This window comes from Vanellus vanellus (genome assembly GCF_965231255.1).
Source record: "Vanellus vanellus genome assembly, chromosome: 2".
NCBI lineage: Eukaryota > Metazoa > Chordata > Aves > Charadriiformes > Charadriidae > Vanellus > Vanellus vanellus.
Window position 1 is genome coordinate 33,557,588 of NC_138906.1, and position 24,300 is coordinate 33,581,887.

General features: G+C 34.6%; 1 protein-coding gene across 1 annotated transcript in view; it reads right to left on the reverse strand.

Annotated features, from left to right (window-relative positions):
• CRPPA (CDP-L-ribitol pyrophosphorylase A) overlaps positions 1–24,300 on the reverse strand; it is a gene marked incomplete at its 5' end in the record, with an annotated part of 119,056 nt that overhangs the window by 41,917 nt on the left and 52,839 nt on the right. The window contains 4 exons of the mRNA XM_082499700.1: positions 5,705–5,833; positions 10,222–10,314; positions 11,033–11,122; positions 15,386–15,483. Of these exons, the coding sequence (XP_082355826.1) occupies positions 5,705–5,833; positions 10,222–10,314; positions 11,033–11,122; positions 15,386–15,483 (410 nt within the window). The remainder of the gene's footprint in view (positions 1–5,704; positions 5,834–10,221; positions 10,315–11,032; positions 11,123–15,385; positions 15,484–24,300) is intronic.

The window sequence follows — 24,300 nt, forward strand, 5'->3', positions numbered from 1 at the left end:
ATTTATTACCTGTTTTGGCTAGGAGAGGAGGAAGAATTGAGGAGAAGCGAGGAAAGGCAAGGGAGAGAGAACAACAGAGAGAAAACGAGCAAGCAAATATAAGAGCACATATGCATGCACTCAAGGAAGACACACTAAAACCCTGAAAAAAAAGAGTAACAATCACAATTTGTTGATCAATATGATCCAGTATCAGGCTTCAGGATATCTAAAATCAGGAGCAGTACAGGCAAGCAGCTGTGCTTCCCACAGCAGTATGCACCAGAGCCTTCCAAGCAAAAGTGAGATTTCCAGGTTTTGTGTTAAATAATTTAACACTTAAATGCTTATGACCTTTCCTGACTCAAAGCCCAAAGTTTAGCCAACATTTTGGTAAACTTGGAAGTAATATATTTCTTAATTGACTCGTGTTCCATGGTTTTTAATTTCTTGACATGCTTTGAGTGGTACCAAACAGATGCAGAAGGCTGGTTTGGTCAAGCAGATTTCAGTTCAAAATACAAAGCCACCTAGCTGGTTTATTATTTGTGTATATACTACAAAGAAGAAAAAAAACACACAAAGAAGTAATTCTTTGGAACTACTCAGCTGTCTGTCTTTCAAACATTAAATTTAGAACCGATTTTCTGTAGTTCAGTAATATAAATATTTCATTGACAGAAATCTTAAGAGAACTCTCACACAATTTTTATACTAACATTTAAAATTACAGAAATATGTTGTGCTAACAGGCAGTTGTTACAAACAGCATGACTAAATCTATATTTTAAAACCATGCTAATTTCAGAAGTTCCTGTAAACATGCTTTCATGTAAGCAAGTCTGACAGACAAAAAATTCTGATGATCTAATCAACCGGATGGACCAATGGTTTTGATCATACACTTTCTGAACAAAGCATCTTAAGATTTCCACACATTCACACAGTAAAATATATAAATGAATGATGAGCTGTTGGAGCTTTCAAAATAAAATCAAAGCCAAAACTATCAAGGTGGGTCAGAAAGTTATCTGTAATTCTGTGTGTGAAAATACTGATAGAACACAATGATTCGTCTCCATGAAACTATAACCTTTTTCACCAAAGCAAGTGAATCTGCTCCAAATCTCCACCCAACTGCAAAATTAAAATATGAAGATAACCTAAATACTACTAAAATTACCGAAGATCTGAAAATTGATATATGCAAAATTTCACCTATAAACACTTTATTCCATAAATTCTACTACCATCTTTTGCGGGCATGAGAAGGCGATACGGCCCATTCAGAATATCGTCCTTAATGAGCAACCTTACTATTTTTGTGTGAACCATTCCCAAGGGAAAAGGACAGTTTTACATTTGATTTCTTGAGTATCAAGTTAATAGATCCTCCAGTTCTGCATCTTTTATTCACTGAAAATTCCATCAAGAGTTACTTGTAGTTTTATTTTAGAAGTCAGGGTTTGTAAATCTTTTTCATCATGTCAGTTCTACCTAGTGCAAAATATGCAGTCACGACTGTATCATTCTAATCAGACTGCAATCATTTGACTAATTCTATGCTGAATATTAACTGAATTGAGAAGCATGCAGGGGTCACATAGGGCACGGTGATTTGTTTTCAACAAGTTATCAAATTTTTAATTTGTGATTTTACTTCATTTGCCCTTCAGGCTCTTTATCTCACTACTGCTTGCCAAACCACCTTCTGCTTTGCCACCTGGCCAATCCCATATGGGGTTGTGATCCCTGTTTTGAGAACCACTGCCTTAATGTCTCCACATAATACTATTTTTAAGGGATCTTTGATGAAAAAGAAGCCATAAACGTTTACCAAGTCAGACAGCAAACACATTTAGCACTCTAAGTATTTCTTGAGCCATCAAGCAGCACGCTGTGTCTGTCAAGCACACTGTAGATGGGCCTCTTGTCTTCAGAAAGTCTTAATGACTACAATAAATGTCCAGTATGTTTGCATAAGAAATCACCTACAGTTCAGTTTCCTTTTAGTTTCAAGCAGCTGCATAACAATTATTCTATTGTGTCATTTGTCTCTTTTTAGTGTATGGACTGTGATTTTTCTGGCCATCAGTCAATAGTTCCTTTATCTTAATCAAATAGCAGTTTCAGAGGCAAAAGTATTTGGGGCCACCTTACCCCAGGCAAGCCTTAGCACATATTTGCTTTTCTGACCCAACATTCTGTCAGTGCGTCTCTGAAGTGGGATTATTTAAAATTAATATAGTTCTATAACCAAGATATATTAGTAATACTTTCATATTTTAAAACCTTCTGTGGCTTCCTATGTCCATCCACACATGCTTTATTTTGGATGATAATCATTCCTTTTTATTTGCTTTAAAAAGTAACAAAGTTATTACTGAAACTTCTAGACCAAGACTTTATTACTGCAATCTCTACAAGCTTCTGAATTTGCACTCCCATGTTAGGAAATGCTGCTTATATTTTCTTTTTATATATGTTGACTATTTTATGTAATTCAGTCTTAAGACATTATTATTATAAAAGGGAGAATAGCAGTAAATAAAGAAAATATTTTTTTTTAAAACATTCCTGACATATTTGAGTATAAAACCATTAACGTAGGATATGTTTAAAGATAATAATGCATGTGTTTGTGAGATCAAGGCACAAGTTTAGTAGTATTCCATTGCAAAAAACACAGATCAACAAATAGCTACCACAGGCAGCTGAGGTCCCCTCTCAAATCTTGCAGTTTGATCGACATAAACCAATGCCTGTAAGATTAATATATTTTCTAGCCCTGCATGGATGAAATGTCTTGACATTACCTTTTGTATTCTTTGCTTTCTTAGCAATTCTTAACACCCCTTTTAAGTAAAACTTTGTTTATTTAAGAATAACTTGGCTTGGTTTTATAGCTTTTCCTCCTAACATTCAAAATCGGTTGTTCTACATTACACCTTGCTAGACTAACTACTACTAAAAAAACTTCTTATTCTGATACATAATAATACCATACCAGTCACTGCTATTTTCAAGGTGAAGTACTCGTTAAATCAAAACAGTTGGAATTTTATTAACATTGTCATCAACATATGCTGGTTATACCTTCCATATTTTTCATTCACCTTGCTTATCAGCTATTTCCTTCAACTCATCTGAAAAACCCCTCAAAAGCTAACGCCACAAGTTCAGACTCCGGAATTTACTGAATACTCTTTTCCCCTCTGTTTCTCGAATATGTAAACCATTTCTAACATTGAGGAACTGTTTTAGAAAAGAACTGTCTTTAAAAATATTTTCATAAGTAAAATTTAAACCAACAATATTTTCAGGACGCAAACAAGAGCTGTTATGAAGTGGATCCAATCTTTGTATTATCATCAGTAATTTGGTATTCCATGCATGGTGCTTATGAAAGAAATAGCTATTTGTGTACAAGCAGTGAACATGCACTCATTTTGAGCAAATGGAAGGTATAAAGCACATTAAAGCCTTTGCCTTTAGTTTTCCTGATTAGCTACTTGGAGTATCAAATATTCATAGAAGTACTTGATATATTTTTCTAAATGCCAAATAAACACTGCATTTAAGAAATTAAAATTAAGACTTATACTTTTTCTTAGGGCTTCACATCTCCTCTAATACTGTCAAACGTACTCATAGGCTCCAAAAGCATTTCACTTCCACTTCCAAAACATAAAAACACAATTATATGTCTCAAAAATATTTATTTAAACAAATTTACTTTTTTAATGCAGAATCTTAAAGAGTGCCCCCATAATCCTTTATATCAACAGATCATCACACCCACTTAATCACATAACCCTTCTAAACATAACATAATTTCACCTCAGCATTGCCATGGTCATGTGTCTCTAAATTCTTCATCCCTTACATTTTATCCCTGTTTTTGAATTAGTAAACGTGTGTATATCAACCGTGCGTGTCTGACAGTGATGATATAAACCTGTCAGCTAGTGGGAAGCTCCATGAAGTATTCTGTCAGCACTCTTTTCCTGAAATAAACTATAGCTTTCAGGGACTTCTGGAAAGCTGATACTGACAAAAGTTATTGCAACAACAGGCTGAGTAACCTGCAATACAGCAGCAGGTGCTTTTTGTGTTTCCACATCCTCTGGACCCCCCATCATGCCTGTATGAAATTCACTTTTCCATCCTCAAGCATGGAATTCCTCTATGGATTCACGTATTAAAATAAAAAAAAAAAACCTTGGTGACCCTCAAACCATGCTTTAGAATTTGAAAAAAATGAAACTGTTCAAAAGATGTCTTTTCACTTAAACTGCTTTTGATCACAGTGCCCCCGTCTCACCCTCCCCCAGACCAGCAATAATGTTTGGGTTATGTTATTTCTAGATTCATGTTAGGTTTTTCCATAGGCCTCCACCTAGAAACAATTATGTTCTTTGTAGATCTGCAGCCAAAAGAAAACTTGATACATATATCACATATATACACATTACCTGTATAATCTATTTGTTAGCCATCTATCAAAATACTGACAAGCAGGAACTCAGGACTATATCCCCATCTTTGTGAGAAAGACATAGTTTAAAGCCATTTTAATACAAGATAGCTGGAAGTAGTTTGCTTACTTTGCAAAGTGTTTTACTCTATATAATACTTCTTCTATGCTAATAAATGACAACTCTGCCTGCAGTGATCTTACATAATCATTCTAGCTTTTTATTTTCAAAAAAGGGAGGCAGCATTCCGGTGCAATTCTCTTACCACCAAGGATCAAGAATTTCCATTCAGATCTCATATTGTTGAGGGTCAATGGGGTTTGATAGTACCAGAGGGAAGATCAAAAATAGCTGTATGCCCTTCTGTGTTGTACGAACAAGAGACAAGCTAGTGTCATATAATAGCATTATTCATATTCTGTTGGCATCAGAAGTCTGTAAAAGCATAAACTGATAGGTGTTGATACTTAGAGCTCTTAATAAAGCCATATCATTTCGAGGGAAAAATAACTATAGCCTTGATCAATCAGTTATATATGAACCCAAGCACCTAACTAAAAAAAAAAAAAAAAAAAATCAGTTGAGATTACATTTGTTCTTTTTTATTAAAATTTCCATTGAATATCCAGCTTATTTCTTCCTTCACTGTTGACTAAATTAAGAAGCTGTAAAGACTGTATCTACACTGAAGGCAAGGAAGCCCACTTTTCTGTTGGCAGAACATGTTTCCAAGGTAAACCAGTTTATTTTAAATAGCTTTCGTGAGTACAAAGGATGCTGAAGTCCTAGCCCTTTCTGCTTCCAGCTGAGGCAATTTACTGCTATTGCAGACATGGACACCATTTGTTTCAACACATGTATGCTATGCCCTTTCTGTCATAGCAAACACTGTCTTGACAAGGAAGGTACAATTCTGCAGAACCACTGATCAAATGTACTTTTACTATTTCTTACTTTTTTAATGCTGCAAGTTTCAAAGCAGAAAAGCAAAAAGAAAAAGGCCCTAAACATTTTCATGTGCTTCTAAAAAATGTTTACAATTTATTCCTCTCTAACCAAAATGCTTACACTTTTGCCTATAACTACAGGCTCTTCAGAATTTTGGACAAGAACAGGCAAGAATCTTCCAAAATCATCTTTCTCATGTAATATTTTTTCCCTTTGATTTTGTTTTAAATGAAGATTCTATCATTAATCATATAAATCACAAAAGATGATGTTTCGAACATAGTAAAAGAAATACATACCTTATATTGGATAAGCAGACCATAAACCAAAATATTTTTCTTTTTCACTTCCTTTGCAAATTTCTTGATCCTAGTTAGTTCTTCCATCCCAATGCTGAAAGAAATATCTCCTGAAACATCCAAGTGCACCTGCCAAGGAACAAAGAAGGAAAAAAAAAAAAAAAAAAAAAAGAAAAAAATCAACTTTTTCCATAGTGTGTTATTTTAGACTGCCAGTTTTTAGTGTCTTGTTTACTGTCTAGCAAAGGTTTTTCTTAGTTACCTTCTATTATATTAAATTCCACTACTTATATATTTACTGACATGAAAATTATTTCTTTTCAAAGTACAGTGAAACCAATGCACCAAAACACACCAGAACACAATGTTCTAACTGCATATTAAAAATATTTAATTAAATCAGAAACTAAAAAAGTTATTTTGTAAGCTCCAACTTTCACATATATTTATTTTTTTTACTATCAGGATAGTAAAGAAATACAGGTGGTTTTCTTAAGTTTCTTAGAGGTTTTCAAAACGGAACTGCATTCAACTTACTACCTTTTCAGTATAGCATATTAGTGCCCTAAACTGGATTAATTTCAAGATAACACTTCAAATTTAAAAAGCAGAAACTACTTCAAAAGAAGATAGGGATATGACTATTCTGACGTCTTGGGCAGGGAAAGGCAGGTGTCATATCCAGCTGGGATGCTGCACAAACAATGGTGGGTCTACAGGACCTGAGCTGGTATCTCCAGGGAGGTATCAACTAGCTCAACCCTTTCCCAAGGCTTACGTGTTCCCTGGTCTAATCAGTTCACTTTACAAAGTTTGTATTAACTGTAGAAATCAAAATTAAGGACAACGGTTTGTACATATAAAGTTTTGGCATATATTCATAGCAGAAATACATCTCCCCTTAAAAGAAAGAGAAAATATTTTTCTGTCTGAATGATTCCATCGATATAAAACTTATCTGTAAGTACTACAGAGATGTAGAAGTATAGCAGTAGCCCCGAGATCCATGCTCGGGAAAATTACTTCAAATTCCCTTTGTACCTTATGTCCAATTTATCCGGACAGTAATAGGTTTTTACTGATTTTCCTTTACAACACTTTTAAAAAAGCTGTTTACTGTCTAAGTGCATATTCACCAGGAGCAAAGCTATTGTCTTCTACTACACAGGCAGAGACGAATTTTCAAACACTCATTATTTTGTTATTTTTTACCCCAAACGAGGCTAAGTACTGCTCATTTACAGCTATTTACAAGAATTTTTAAAACCTATTATTTTGAGACAACACAGCCTAACACCTCTTTACCATTAACCTACTCCACAGCTTTAAAAAGAGATTTTTCTCAAACTTACTTTTGTACTGAAATGCAAATAATGGCAACTACAGAGCTGAAGTACTAGCATTCCTTTCTTTCTAACCCTAAGTAATAACAAAAAATAAAAATCATATCCATTCATAGTATCTACAAACATGAACATGTATTACTTATAAAAGTAATGTCAAACAATATGATTCTTCTGGTTATAGCAGAGTTGGAGAGGGTATTGGTTTGATGCAGACAAATAACAGCATGGAGTTTACCTCTGTGCTTCCTATTTGTCCTGTAACATTAATCTTCCCTCTTCTGTTATGTCCAGATACAATAGTCCAATTGCTGCTTCAACTTGCAGATGCCACAAAAAACTCCAGGATAAACGACTGACTTTGAAATCTGTGGCAATTTATAGGCAGGAATATGGACGAAGCCATCACGTCCAGTGCAAGCTCACCCTTTTACTGGGATAATTCTCCCCAGGCTGGTTAAACAGACAGTCTGGCACAATAATAACACCTGTCATTTCTACAACTAAAGCAGCTGAATATCAGAAGGAAAACCAAAACTGACTCTCTTAATTATCAGACTTATGAAAAAATTACACGTGTCCAGAAATCAAAGAATAGCCAAGAACTTTCCAATTACACAAAAGTCTACATGAAACTGTTCCTGATTATGAGGTTAGAATGTAAGCAGCTGGCTGCTCTCCTCATTTCTCCTATCAATTCTTCACTACCAGCAACAGTTTTACTTTTGAGAGTGGAAAAGAATAATGTTTCCCAAACAGCTAGTACCTAAAACCTATGCATTTAAATGCCATCATATTGCTTACAACTCTGAGTCACGTTTGCCTGAGAAATATTAATGTGCCCTTTACATCAAAAGAAAGTGTCTTGTCGGACTTTTCAGTAATAACGCATTCAGGTTTTATGTTAAATGAAGTATGTAGCAAAGAATAAAGCGGCAGAGAATCCCAATCACAAGCCTTAGTGAAGAGGACACCCAAGACTGAATTTAATTAGACTCCTAAAGGAAGATTCTGTCCCCCAGCCCTACCATCTGTAATGAGTTTCAGGGATCGGAAGTTTAAAGGACTTAAGTAGCTCCCAGTGATTAATATGAGACAATGATTTGTTTAGCTAATTCTTTAGTCATTTAAAACATACTTTCCAGTCCCCCTATATTTTCCTTCTTGTATTTCTAAAAGATAGAGTGGTTACTCCATAAAATTTGGATGGGTAGCATAAAATGCCTTTTCATAGTTAGGGTACTTCATTTTTTAAAGATACTTTTACCAAATATATGCGTATCACTGTTTTGAATGTTAGCAACTGTTTCCACCTAGTTATAAGACTTTTCTCCCACTGTCTAGTTTTGGGAAATTTCTAGTAGTTGTCAGGAACAACTGAAGGGCCTGCAGTACAGTAAAGGGATTAAATGTATCCTTTTCTCCTGAGGCTATTTTAAAAGATGTCCACCTAAATAATTTGTGCATGCTGCAGGCTGCTCAAGCAAGTACACTTTCTTTAAAAATGGTGCTGGATTCTACAATGACTTCAAGATCTAGTATATTAGAGGCAGAACTTGAGTTTCATGGTAAGCTTGTGTAAGCATTATTTGCATTCATACCTATTTCTCAGGAAATATTAAGCCCAGAATATTTATAGCTACAATTACTAAAACAAAGCTCTCATGTGTCACACTAAAAAAGCACTTAAATTCCAAGTCCAGAGTTGAGATCAACTACGAATTTGGCACAAAATAAGCATGCTTTTAACACTGTAGTATTACCTAGTTGATTAACATGTCTAACTTTGTCTGCGCACCTGCAAACTTTAAGAGACAGAAATGCTTTTTATATTCTTGACAAAGGGCTTATGAAAACATTCACGGTCCAGAAAAGAACATTCTGCACATCCAGTAGCCTTGTAAATGGGCGACGGAATTGAAGGTGTATCACTACTCTGATTATCAAAGGCAGAAGTAATCTATCTTTAAAAATTCAGGAAAATTAAAGCTCTACTCTGAACTTCCTCAGAAATAGGGTCTAGAAATAAAGTGCTAAATATTGATGTTCATAGAATCACAGTAGCTCACTCCAAGACAACAGCATACAACAGGTAAGGATATAACTTTTTTCATTTGTAAAAGTAATTGATCTTCATATCTCATTTATTTGTTAGATCAGTAATAAAATTTCATTACATGTCAGATTAAGCCTAAAATTGAGAAGTAAATGCTCAGATTTACCTCCAGATCACTAGACTATGCACTTCAGAAAGTATCCAGGCCCCAGGTAAAATAAATATTTATTCCTTTTTCAAGAGCTTCATACAGGGCATTATATTTTAAAATCACAACATATTATCTTGCATTATTGCTGGAGAGTATAATAAATATATTCCAGAGGCACAATCCTTGGTGACATATGGCAGTAATGACACTCATTTCACCCAATACTTCTCTTCCCTACCTATTAAGCCAGAAAACATAATGACAGAATTAATTGGATCTGCTTACATCGCATGGAGACTTTTAAGAAACTACTCATAGTTTCTCCTTTTTAACGGTCTGAATAAAATAATAGTCACGTACACTTTCAGCTGTCATCCACATGAACTGTTAAATTATTCTGGCAGCAATATTCAAATAATGAGAATTTCAGTCAAAAATACACTTTAAAAATTCTACCAGAATAGATTTTTCAGTCTTGTAACATCTCATTAAGTACAGTATGTATTAAAGTTATACTGCAAAGTACTTCAAAGTTAATTTTTAATACTTGGACCAGAAAAGCAACACTAATTTTAAACCTTTCAATAAAACACACTGCACAGAAAAAAACAAAGCCACTTAATTCCGTTTCAACTGAGCATTCAAGCAGAGTACATCATTTGCAGCATCCACAGCAGAGATAAAGCACAACAGCAAAGCAGGAGTTAACAATTCAATATGACTAGCCACAACGAGTCTTTTACAGAAATATATAACTCATAAATTGTCATTTGCTAGTGTTGGCTTATTTCCTGACAGCATGCAGTACATTTGCTGAACTGTAAATGCTCTTTACAGTCCAATTTACGTTAAATTTTACAGCTGTATTCAGAGCTAGCAGTGTCTCTTGAAATAGTTTAAAACTAGTCTAACATTTAAAAAATATTTCATTAGATGCTTTTTACAGTAACTTAAAGGAGTTACCTACCAAAATAAGGACAACTGGATATAAAAGAGGAATATCTGATTTTTCCAACATATCCACTAGTTGCTGGGTTTCTTGAATGGCACACTTTTGGTCCTAAATGAAAATAAATGTTTAGAATTACTGAAAACATCAAATAGTGATTTCATAAAAACAGAATTCAAAGACCTGTTATTTGCCAAATAAAGATACATCACTTTTTTTTTTTTTTTATTTGGTTGGTTGGTTTTAATATATTTGTAATACTTTTGTCTGGTAAAGTTATAGTTGTTTAAAAATAATTGAGATTAATGATATTACCCTTAAGAAATATATATATGTTTGTGTGTGTAAATAACAAGCTTAAGTGTCTTGATTGGTCTCAGATACGGTTCATCTAAAACCTTCCTGTTTCCACACAGGGACCCAAATACAGATTGCATGGCACGCATGTGTCCAAAATGGGAAAAGCTCATTTAGACCATGGTAGCAATGCAGAGCTGGATGACCACACATATGACATACCTCTTCTTGAGACAATTCACCTCAATACAATATCTATGAAAGGAAATTTTAAACTACTTTCAGTTGCACCCCTCTTGTTCCAGAACTCATGGCTGGTTTAACAACATACTGACAGAAGTGCAGAACCAGGAGAGAAAGAACAGACCAGTATCTCAAAGGTCTAGTTTGGTGCACATCAGAACACCAAAGATCAGAAGGGATACACCAAGAGAATAGAAATAACAAACAACTTATTCAAATATGTAATAATTATTTACCATTACTAATAAGTTTAAGTGTAAAACTAAAAGCATGCATTGTTACTACTTACATTTACGCAAACAAAATTGTAGCACTGTCCTGAAAGGATGTTTTGTAGATGGCTATCATTTTTGCTTAGAGATATTGATATAGCTTCAACCTGATTTAAAAAAAAAAATTACTATATCACAAATTTGACTTCAAGCTTAACTATCTGCTAAAGCTTACACCATTATGGCACAGTTTGTGTATTCAAATGATTTAAACGTGGCAATTATTATTTCCACCATAAGAATGAAAAATTGCTCCAATTTTTAGGTGACTCAACAGTGCAACATGGAGTCCAACACCCTGCAGAGTTTTCTGCAAGTTTTTGCTGAAGCGTACTGCTGGGGGGACCCACTCCAGAAACAGCTCTGGAACGATCAGATACCAGCCCTGATGCCTGGGTTAGGATGTTCAACTCTTCCCAGAGGTGAAACGCTGTTCATGGGATCAAGAGGATCTAATGATTTCAGACCTCTAATTCTGAGAAAATCTCTATAATGTTCAAATACATATATATATTGTCTTCATGCAACTAAGAAAATAAATTAAGTACATATGAACAGGTGTTCTAAGATTCTGCATATGACAAGATTCATTTAGAATTTCTCCTGAAAAGCGTTTCCTCAATGAATACTTTAAAATAGACACTAGATTTATTTATTTTGCAACCTTTAATTGTAACATCAGCTAAGTAATGATCTTAACCTAATTAAAATTAAAAGTAGATTCTACTACCTTATTTGTTCACTAAGAGAAGATAACACTTTGAAGCCAATTAAAAAAATTTTAAAATAAGGCAAAAAAATATTCATGTTGCTTCTATTAAACTAGCAAACCTCACTGTTCCACTGCTTAAACAAGCTTCATTTCTGCCCAGAAGACATATTATATACAGCAGCAAAAACCAGAAGCAATACACTGCTGTGTTCCCTCGAAATGTCACTTAATCCACAATCCAACAGAAGTACCAAACCCAACATTTAAAAAGGCTTTGTACTGTTATCTAAAGCTGTATTTGTTTATTTCTGTAATGCTTGGGGAGCCAAGTTGTTTGCAAAGAAGGTGGTTTGAAACCCAAAAGTTGATATTTATGCATTAAAGATTTTAGAAACACTCTGGGCTGAAAATTTGATAACACAGTCCCAAATAGTTGACACTTAACATTTTACAGAGATTTAAAAAGAAAAAAAAAAAAAATCACAGAAGGCAAGAATTACTTAAAATACTTTAAAAATGCAATACTCCAGAGGTCTTCTGGCTTGAACTTCTGCAGAAGTCAGAAATCCCCAGTCCCTTCGCAACCTTGTGCATACTTAGATGAACAGGAGCATATTGCATACCAGCTTTTTCAGAAGGTAAATGGAACATGACCCAAGGGAGAAGACCTAGATTTTCTTTTTCCTTGAGATGTTACAACAGATGATGCTTAAGTATTCCTGAACATTTAAAAATTAATTTAATGTATCGGAATTTTGATTTAACTTGAACAATTTGATAAAGCGCTATACTTAGCCTTTGTTTTACAGCTATATTATCCAGCAAAAATTAAATCAGATTTCTCTCTTGGAAAAGTAAGCTAGGCTGCCAAACTAGAAGTGTCAATACATCACCAACTAACTAAAATTAATCCTTATTCTATTTGGTATGACCGTAACCTATGCAAAAGTATTTTTTATTAAAATTAATATTAATCAAAGTTATCAGCTACTTGAGAGAGCAAAAATAACCTAAAAATGCCACCTCAGTAAAAAGCGTTTGTCACATAATGTTTCAGTGTTTCAACAGAAAATAGCATACGGATTTGCTTAATCATTTCTGGTCATTGTAGCAATTGATATTTACCTAGTGTAAAGAAGCAAAGATGGTAAGTTTTTATGAACATGAGGACAGGAATTAAAAAAAAAGTTTTCTTTAATGTTTTTCTACTTATCAGATGCCCTGTGCTGAATTTTCAACTTTATTCAACATCTATTTTCATAAAATCAGACAATAATACCAGGACATTGGGAATCTCTAAGAGGTAGTTAAATTATACCAGAATCTAAAATCACAACTCATACTAATCTGGGCAGACAGACAATGCAATGGTTAAGAAATTAGTGAATTTCTACTAGTGAAACTCTAGTTCATTTCCTAATTTAAAACAACCAAATATTTTTATATACTGCTTGTGGATATTTATCCAGTCACAAAAATAACACTCAACTTCAGCCATTTGATTACATTTCACGTGACAGGAGCACCTTGTCACTGAATAAGGAGTACATCATTTCCAGTCACAGAGGAAAACACCTTCAGCCCCCATTTGGATTTTCTTGCTTCAAAAGAGAAGGCTAAATAAACTTAAGGAGAGACTCAACTTATGTCTTTCACAGTAAGATACCTTTTTCAAAACATTCACTTATTAGTTATACAGTTTACAGTAACACTGATTAAAATATTTACTCTGAAAGTACTTTGCAAGCAATAACTGTTGCTTTAATTTTTTTCTTTTAGAAAAGCTTTTATTTTCATTTTCTTTGTATCAGTTTAATTTTTAGGTCTTTTTTCTCCTGTTATTGGCATTATCATGTTATTAGAGTCTCTCTCGGAAAGCCCTCTAACAAAATTTCTCTTGAATTCTTCTTTAAGGATTCTTTAAGTTAACAAATATCTTAAAAATAAATATGGCTGCTACTAAGAACTGAAGTGTCAAAACTACCTAAAATGCTAAAATACTGACCATAGTTGGTTTAAATTTCAGATAATATATACTCTACTGAATTACCGCCAATTAGTGTCTTATTTAGATTGATTACCATCCAATTAGCCCTTTGAAAAGGCCCAGTTTTCAGTGTGATACATTTAATGTGCTTAAAATAATTATCACATTGTACAGAGTCAAATCTCTCTCACAAAAGTTTATTGTGCTTCTCTTGAGAAATCATACACCAGGTATATTCTTTCTAAGGTGCTTCAAATTTAGAAGTTCTGCATCTTGGTAACCTTAAATATTAACTCTTAGAGATTTTACTGTTTGAAAAACAGGACAATACATAAATATTATGTTTTATAAATTTTCAATCTAAGGGTTCATAAAATGAATGACTAAGGATGTTTTGAGGAACAATACAAGACGGTCTCTGATGGAGTTCTTTGGCAGGTGTCGCTTTGCAGGAACATTTTGAGTGTTGAAGAGAAATTTAACAATCAACCTCATTATGATGAATGACAACATGGATCAAAAAAGAGAAGAATGGTGCAAGAAATCATCCACTAAGTAAACTGATTTACTAGAGCCATCAAAAAAATTTTGCCCCGTATCAGTAGAAACACCTTCATTTTATGCCCTCATTACCTTGTTTGTGGTCATTTTATATGTGTTTTATTAAAATGCACCACAGGTTCAGGTGCCTGACCAACCCAACAGTTAACTAGTTTTGCAGTGAAACTTCGGAATTATGTTGTAAATTTTAAATAGTTTTGGTGCCAGCCTGATTTGAGGTTGCTAAGTTTGGGGTCAGTGTTGGTTGACTGAACGTAGTGCACTCTCTGACATTTCTAGATATAAAATAGCAATACAGTTTGCTACAGAAAAACATTCTACTATTAACTAAGTACACAACGTAGAAGATCAATAGACATGAATAAAACCATCACAGAAGTAACACAAAACTTGTATTTTTGAACAGCTATTCCCCGTCTGTTTCTCTGGGTAACAGAAAGATGTGATATCACATAAGATATAATTAAGAATCACCCCAAGATCAGTCAAGTTTTAAGCAATTACCAAATGTTAATCACCTTTGGGAAAATGAAAACATGACATAGTTCTATTAGTAGGAATAATGAAAAAGGAAAAGATAGTTAAATGCCAGTAGAAAACTCCATCAATACGCTAGAGCAAAGGCTTCAATAAGCACTCACTATGAGGGAAACGTACCCCTACCTCTCTGCAAAGAGGCTGATTAATTTGACTTTGCATTCACAGCTCTGCAGGAATACAACTTACTCTTTAACTAATGGTTCAGAGTTTAATGCAAACTTCAAAGTAACGAAAGCATTTCCTCTGTAACATATTTGTAACAATTTAGGTTTACCGAATTTATAAAATCTAAAGAAATGGCCTCTCTGTTGTCTGGATCCAATTTCTCCTCTAATCTAATATATACATTTTAAGAGGATATGTAAGATCTCCCTCTAGAGCATAATTGGGCAGAAGATGCTTCTCTCTTAGTAACTTCCACACCTGGTGTTAATCCTTTGTAATAAATACTACAGTGACACAGGAGGTCTCAGTTTCCGCATTCACATTTTTTAGACCATTTTTTAAGAGTTGTGACAACCAGAAACATTAAATTAATCATACAGTTTACAGCCATAGAGTTGTACTTACTTTTATTTGGCTTTTCAGAGATTCACGAAGGAGAAAACCTACTTGTGCAACCGCATCCTTCACATTGGTAATAACACAAACTTGTTGTGATAGGTTGTCTGTGATCAAGAAAAAAGCCTTAGTATTTCATGCAAAGATAAATCAATCAAAATTACTAATCTGCTAAACATTACCTTCAATTCATAATAATGCTGTCTCTTGACAGAACCTTTTCAACAGCTGTAAATTCAATTTTAAGATGACTTATTTCAAGGCACAGTTACTGTAACTACATAATTTATATAAAATACATCTCAGATATAAAATTCATATTATATTTTACATGATTTTGTACAACGTGAAAACATCACATAAGGCCTGCACCCAAAGTCCATTTAAATATGGGACTTCTATGAAAAGGTATTTGTTCAGGTCCACGTTATTGCCATTAGATGATAACCAAGAAAATAACTTTTTGAAATCTTATCTCCAACAGATCACTAAATGCCATGTCAGCAATATTGAGAAAAGCAAAAAAAACCCAGGAGACACCGGTTAACATAAATCCTCTTCCCAACAATATATACTACAAGATATAAAAAAGAAAGTATTGAAGATACTATTCAGGGAGACAGCAGATATAGCCGTTCCCCTCAATATAAAAAAAAAAAAAAAAAATGCAGTCAGTGACAAAGATCTTGGCATGGGGAAAAACTTAGACCTTTTACTGGTGAGGGACAGAAAAATATACTATCTCGTTGGTACCAAGAACAATAGTTTCAAGTTATTGCCTGATCTGCTCCATAAAACAAGCATTTCAGAAAATTAGTAGTCAATAGCAAGAGAGAATACAATTTCAAGATTCAGTGAGCATTTTCTTTTCTTTAAGCAAACAAATAAAATAATCCAAGTCTGGAACTCTCACTTCTAATTCAGGATTTTATCCTTTAGATGTTGAATTCATATGCAGACAAAAACATAAGATTTCCAATATTTCTGGGCTAGCCATTCCATAAGCAGCTAGAAAATTCATAACTATAAAGTCTAATTATATTTAAAGCAGACTTCAATGTGACTTCAGGCACAGAAATATACCAAACACCGCCACAAAATAAATTACTAGTGAAAGACATAAAAGAAATTATAAAAATATGGCCTAACTGCTCTTCAAACAAGTCTGAATATAAAGATACATATTTGTTGCATGTGGAAAGTTTTTTTTATAATTACATACCACACAATAAGTTAAATCAGATGCATTACTTAAGCAAGCATCTCACTTTCTATTGTAAACTCAAGGACTTCTTTACAAAAACCCCATACAGATCTGAAACGTGATTTTAAAGCTGCTGTAGAGTTAACATTATTGGAAAGTGACTTGTGATTTTTAAACACAATTTTTTTTGTGAGCAGGAAAAGTGAATTAACCCCTGAGGATCCCAAAAGATAATTAAAATGATATTATGAATCACGGGCAATTATTATGCCCAAGATTTTAAAGTGACAATGAAAACAGTGGTAGCAACTGGCTTTGTATTAAGATTGCAAGAATGGGGAGGGGGGAAGAAAGAAAGAGAACAATAAACATCTGCTTATAAACCATCACAACCAGATGAAAGCGAGAATTAAAAAAATGCATGGCCAGTTCTCACAGGACTGGAAATCACAGGATACCACAACTGTGGGAGAAATTATCTTCCCATAGATTCACTGGGCAAAAAAAATATACTGAACATGCATCAAAGTAGGCTTCTACTTAATACAGAATAACTTTACAGTCTCAAAAATGGGTCAATGGGAAACATATTGAATTAATTTCTTATCAACAGAAAGAAACTGGTGGTAGATTGAAATCAGAGAGCAAAAGCCACTTGAATTTGGTACTGTACACGGAATGCAGATACACCGCAGATACTAGATAGATGTACATAATAAACCAGACTGGCATATCGGATTTCAAGAACTCAGATTCTATGGAACTAAGTAATTTAATGAAGAAGGTCAGATTGGAGCTATTACAAAAATCCACATGTGGAAGAAGGCTGTGGAATCCAAAAAGGCACCATAACTTACCCTCAGACAGTTCTTTTTAAAAAGAAGTCAGTTATCAACAGCAAGTGTCAAAATTAACCTCACAAGAGGCTGCTCAAAGACTGCAACTATAAAAGCTCATCTTACTCCTTTCCCCAGCCCCCTTAAGCCTCTAACTTCCTGTGATGTAAATGAGAAAGGAGAGAAGACTACAAAAAAGGTGACTAAGATATGCAGGTTGAATTTACTAAAGAAGAAAGCAAAGCTGAACCAAGTGCGAAAAAACGTATTTTTAATCTGGAGGTGGAATGCAATGTTAGAGGGGATAAAGTATGAAAAAATGAAAGTAATGATAATACACACATGCAAAAGATGCTGCATGCTTTTAAATGATCAAGAAAAAAGTATAAAGGAAGCCTGGGAAACTTGTTTATGAAATCATCATAGCAAAGCAACAGTGCTGTTCTAGCTGAGGTTTAAAATTCAATTTCAATTTAAATACCAACTTTTTCAAGTGGCCAAAAAAATCTTTATGTTTATTTAGACTGCTGGATAATTCAGGCTAGAAGGGACCTCTGGAGGTCTGTAGTCCAAACTCCTGCTCAAAGCAGGATCACCATGAGGTCAGGCCTGGCCGTCCATCCCTTTGCCCCGCCCTCCCCCCGCCTCTTGAAAACCTTTGACGACAGAGACTGCACCACCTCTCCAGGCAACCTGTTCACTCCTCGATTGTCCTCATGGTGAAAGAATTTTTCCTATTATTGAGCTCGAACTTCCCTTGGTTCAATTTTGCCCGTTACCTCCTGTCCTCCCACCATGCACCACTGTTCCACTTTTCTTCCCTACTTTCACACCATACCTTCCTTTCCGTCTGCCCAACTTTTTATTTTTTCTTCCTCTCATTATTACATTACCTATCAAAATCTCTCTCTTTGGCTTCCTCTTCCTCTACTTACTTTAAACTTATTATTTCCCTGGAAATCTCCTCTTCCCAATACATGTCTCCCTTTTATTCTCGGCTTCTTCCCAGCCATACTGGATTATGGAGTTACCCTCCCCATAGTGCGTCATATTTAACATCCACTCAGAGCATATTTTTTTGCATAAAATGAAAAACAGTTAAGACTTAACCAAATTCTTTTAGGTTAAACATTAATTTTCTCTATAAGGAAAGGGGTGGGAATTTTCTTCATTAAAGATAAAGCGGATACAGGATTTCAGAATTTGTTCCATTAAACTTCCTGCTCTCTGCAGCAGAAAACTGAATTTTCAATTTTTCTGTGCCCTTCTTTGATATCCTGAAAGCTTTAGATCATATTGTTATTCAGTAACACCTGTTACAGTCTTTATTCTGGGATCTCACCCAAAATTAGAAATGAAAATGTGTGCATGTTTATGGAACTACCTTTCTTAGATAACGTATTAAGTATACTCTAACAACTGACTTAAAAGTTTACCCTGAAAAGCATGCTACAAACAAACAGCAATTAAAATAATACTTTGTTTGAATAAATACCATATCCTAGGGAATTAAGACCATAAGAATAATAATGCATCTGAGTGGTAAACAGGTTTTAGCCTACAGACGTAAATTTTTTCTCTTAATTGCACATATACATGTATACATACATTTATTTTTGTAAAAATATGTTCATACCATGCCATTCTGTCATTATAATTTCTACTATTTTGGAAGCATATCCTATTCATCAAAATACTTTTGAAGAATGCAGTGAATTCAAAATAGTAAATTAATTTATCAGAATTCCATTTTCACTTTCTACACTGCAAAGCTTGACTGATCTAGAAAGTCAGCATGGTTCTCCCTGGCATTTTTAGTATCTCATAACAGAGACGTTTACCACTGTAAACACAAGAACAATGACACAAGTACTGCCAAGAATTTTGTTCATTCATGCTCAACAGAATGAATGGAAATTGTTATTCGTATAACATAGGTAACCAAAAATATCTACCAATTTTCTGTTTATACATTCCACATTTCTCTGTAGCCACAAAAACCAAAAGCCAAATTTGACACTGCCCCTACCAATATTAGCACACAAGAAAGAGAGGAAGCTTTTGTGGTAGAAGACAAGGAAGAGGGTTGTTTTCACGTGACAAAACTCTTCTCGGGAGTACCTTCTCTCCTGCCAGTCTATTTCTTCGCCTCACAGCGGAGAACAGCCACTGATTAATGAGAGTGCCCGTGAAACTGCAGCCTACCCCGAGTAACATATATGTCCTTTGATACACAAGGCTTATGTCATATTTTGTCATATTTCTTGGGGTTTTTTTACAAAAAGTCGTATGGGTTCTTCATATAACACAAAATATAGTATGTAGCTCCCAACAGTCAGAAACAGTTTGAAGGCATTACAATATTTTTTCTTGGCACTTTCAAAATGTAAATGTATCTACATCAGCAGATGCTTATTTAGGCAAATATGAGGGCAAAATATCCAATCTGCAAACACACTTTCTTGTGATAAAGTTTTTGCAGAAGAGCCCTTAAGAAAAGAAAAAGGAGGAGAGTCAAACCCTAAGTTACAAAGTTCTACTGAGACACACCATTTAAAGTTTACATGTTGGAACTAGAGTTCAAAGATACCTACCCTGAGGGCAGTAGTCCTAATGGAAATTTTTTAGGATGTTTTGTATTAGCCTGATCTTAACTACATTTCTAGATGAGTCACCCTTATTGTAAGATGATGTTTTCTTCAAGACTATTAAAAATAGGCGTGTGCCACCTTGTCTGCATACTCTACAAGTTCATACCTGCTTAACTAAAGCATTAAATTTACTGTTTATAAAACAAATTATATTAGGACTCAGACTTTCATAATATAGTCGTAAAAGAGACTTGTAGAAGTAAGCAAATAAGAGATGTTTTAAGAAAAAAGTCTCAAAAGAAAAATATCTCCTTAGTCTATTTACATTAGTAAAGTGTTTCTTTGTATTGCCTTTAATACGAATGCTATATATACATATAAATATCTACAGTACAAAAAAGTATGCAAGCATGTATGTTTTTCTTCCTTCCACCTGATTCAACTTAAGCAAGCTGAAATTTGCCAGTTATTACGTCTCAATAGGCCATCAGTTAAAAATCTAGCTGTGCTTCTATGAAACATTTGGGACATGTTACATAGTTAGAATTACATTTGTAACATTGCAGACTATAGAAACAGTCTCATAATTTAGTGACTAATTTTATTTTTTCAGATATTTAATTGCCAAACACATATTACCATAATAATTTTTCTTGTATTTAATTTGAATATTTACAGAATTATAATTTAATACATGAACAATAGACAGAAATGCAAGACTACCTCAAAAATAAACAGGATAGCAAAACAATATGTCAAACTGAACTACAAGGAATGTGTTCCTTAGCAAAACTGTCTATAGGCACAAGTGTAACCTTAATATTCTAGTATAAAAATTTAAGTATTTCAAGATCTGTTGAAGTTCATAATTCAAAGCAAAATAACTACTATTTAAAACCAGAAAGGGAAAAGTTGGCTGAATATTTCTCATCAGCACAAATATTTTTAATATAGCCTAAACGGATTTTCTAAATAAAACAAACAGGTTAACAGAAAAGATAACTGTCATTCTCTGAAGTTGAAGGAAAACAAGTTTCAGTCACTAGTAAGGATAACCGTAGAGGATATGAAAATTGGAACTGTGGTCATAAAATTAAATATGTATACTCAAATGTTCTTTATCACTTCTGAATTCATCCAGTGATAAAATGTGCATTCAGCAAAGTAAATTGGATCACTTAATAATAAAGAAATCAATTGTGAAGACTTAAACAGTAGTGGGCAGCCCGTGTGAGGCCAGTGCCCTCAGTACCCTATACCCTCTCAGGCCATACATTTAGCTTCTGGGACAACTCCAGAGGACCTTGACAGCACGCAAGTTGGCATGCCAAAAGTTGATACCTTGCAACCCAGCCTTACGGCATCATGCAGGACTTCCCCTTCAGACACCCTACATTGCCTGAACCTCATGTCTGAATCCACCCAAGTATGCGATACAGGACTGTATTACCCAGTGAGTAATGCTGTATTTCAGTCTTGTGTCCTCTTCAACAATTTGACACAAAGAACCATCATGTAGACCACCATCCCATCAGTAACACCATTTATACCCAAAGTGATATATAGTGTCAGGAACAGGCACCCTCTTTTCCATATAGGTAGGAAAGATTGCTGCCAGCTATGCTCAGCAAGGTCACAGACACACTACCAGCCAGTGCCAACCAAAAGTAAAAGAAAGGGATTTTAACAAGGCAAAACACAGTCAATTCCACACGGGAAGGCAGGTATTCCTTTCTGGAGTTTCTGGCATCTTGCATTTATCCCAAAGAAAGAAAAGGAAAAGGGAAGGAAAAGAAAGGAAAAAGAGGAGGTAGATATCCAGAAAACCCGTCCCTAAGGATGCCTGCCTCCAAGGGGAAATAGTATGTGAAAATCCACAAGCACGTGGGTCTTGTGCAAGCCACAAATAGCACACTAGTTCACTAGGGACTTCTGCTAGACAAGTTTGTATCTCTAGACCGTTCAGAATCAGCAGAAGGCCCTTCTTCTCTCCAGAGACTGTTACTGAAACCCTCAGAAGAAACACTGCATGGGAACTGCCACTTTCTTGCAGGGGTTGCTTCTCCATCAGTCTCTATAACATGCTTCTGTGACACTAGCAGGTCCCTAATGCAGAAGCTCACAAACAGCAGTGAGTAGCTACCACACAGCAGATAGCTACCTAAGCCGTGGGAGAAAACACAAAAGGGTAACAACAAATAGCAGCACTTCATATAGCACCATGTAGTGGGTTCTGAACCCTCAAGAAAAGCGGACACTGTGATACATTCAATTATTCAGCTAGTAAGACAGGCCTAACTGAGCATGCCTTGGCTTATAGGATGGTTGCCATTCTGGGAGGTGATCTGTCCTTGAAGGTTTTCCATAGGCACAGCACAACACAGTAGAACGTAACTATTAAGACTACTTTTGTAAAACTAACAACAACCATAAGACTGAACGATGCAGCATGAAGGTACAACAGGATGATGCTCAATAGGTCAAAAAAGATATTCTCCCCTTAAATATGCTTTCCTTTAACTGTGAATAAAATGCTTACCTAATACTAATTTATATGGCTAACTGTCCACTACAGAAGTGAATCATATTGTATCAACCTGAAGATCTGGTATTTGAAGCCTTTTGAAGGGCATAGAATAGGCAAGGCACAACATTCAAAGTGCAGACTTGGAGTGCTAACAGTGTCTATTCAAAACCTCATTAAAGATAATGCATTATGTAAGATAAATCTGTTATAGGGTGTCCAAATTAGCTATGGAGGACTCTTATTACACTGCTTGCATAAGGACTAAAGAACATGTAAGGCTTTCCCTTCCTGAAATCATGCAATGCAGCACAAAGCAAATCTAAACTTCGAGCAACCTAAAGTACAGTTTTTCATAGAGATTATTGTGGTTACTGAAGCAGATATATTGCATGCTGCCATAGTAACAGAACATTAGATAAGTAAGATCAAGTAAGGGATTAGCCTGATTTACCACCATGCAAGTCTTCATTTTTACTTTAAGCTACATAGACTTTTTATCAGGACCAACAGCTGCAAAAGATTGTACTGGCTTTAGTGAAAACACAAAATGTGATAACATGATGAAATACACATGTAAAATATGTATCTATGAGCAGCACGAAGAGAAGGACTGGTCATTTACAGCATTCTTGCTCCAGTTATAAAAAGAAATAGTTAAACTTACTGAATGTTCCTTTCATTTGAATAAGCTGCATCCAAGCCGTTTTAGAGAAAGCTAGTTGGAATAGATCTTATTTTTTAAATAAATTATAAATAATTTTCTTTAACGACTTACGAGACTAATGAAGCCCTTATATACACAGGAATGTGGAAATTCATTTGCATGAAGGTTTCAGTATTGTTTCAGATTTATATTTTTTTCTGTAGGAAATAATACTGTGTATTTTTACATAAAATTAGCACAAAATACTATAAAAACATTTTTTAGCAAAGTGTTTCAAAATATTACAAATCTATTCGTTTTTCTTTTAAATAATCTATAAAGAAGAAAGACTAGCACTGATTTAAGAATACAAGGAATCACCTTTACAAGGATGGGAGGGCAGCAGAGGGAGAGCACAGAAACCATTTTTTCACATTGTATTCGTTTCTAGTTTCCCCACAAGAAGCGTGATGACTCAGTTCCCACCTTCACAAGAGCTGCTCTGTAATAATGGGGACGTGTGAGGAAGGAGGCATAAGCAAACTGGACAGCTGAATGAAGGGAGCAGGGTGCTGTCTCCTTCTCCAGCTACCTAAAGCAACAGATTTCACATAAGGTGTCCACCTGGCTTTCTCCTTGCCCACTACAGAAGAACATATCTAGTAAAGGATCAAATAAACTGCAAGAAGATGAACAAGAACTTTAAAAAAAAATATAAATTAGCACTGGTTTTGATTTTTCTTTTCCTTTAAAGTTTACACATCCTCAGTACATCCTGAAGGTCTTTTAAACTAAATAACTCTTAAATATTTGAGTAATACTGAACGATACAGTTAAATAAACTGGCCTTTGCATTACAAAAGTAGTACAGTCTACAGTTAAGTACCAGGAACGTGGAAATGAAAATGGATCTACTTGATCCACTAATGACTGATAAATTTTCATTAAATACTAAGAACATACATGGTAAATAAATATGAAAAATGCATAGGAAAGAGGAAAATAAGATCAAAGTTAACATAGAACTATGAGTTTGCTGAGATTTTTTCCAACTCGAATATTGAATCTTTTGTCAAGATGTAATCAACAAAGTATACTCATTGAGCGGATTCATGGCATTTAC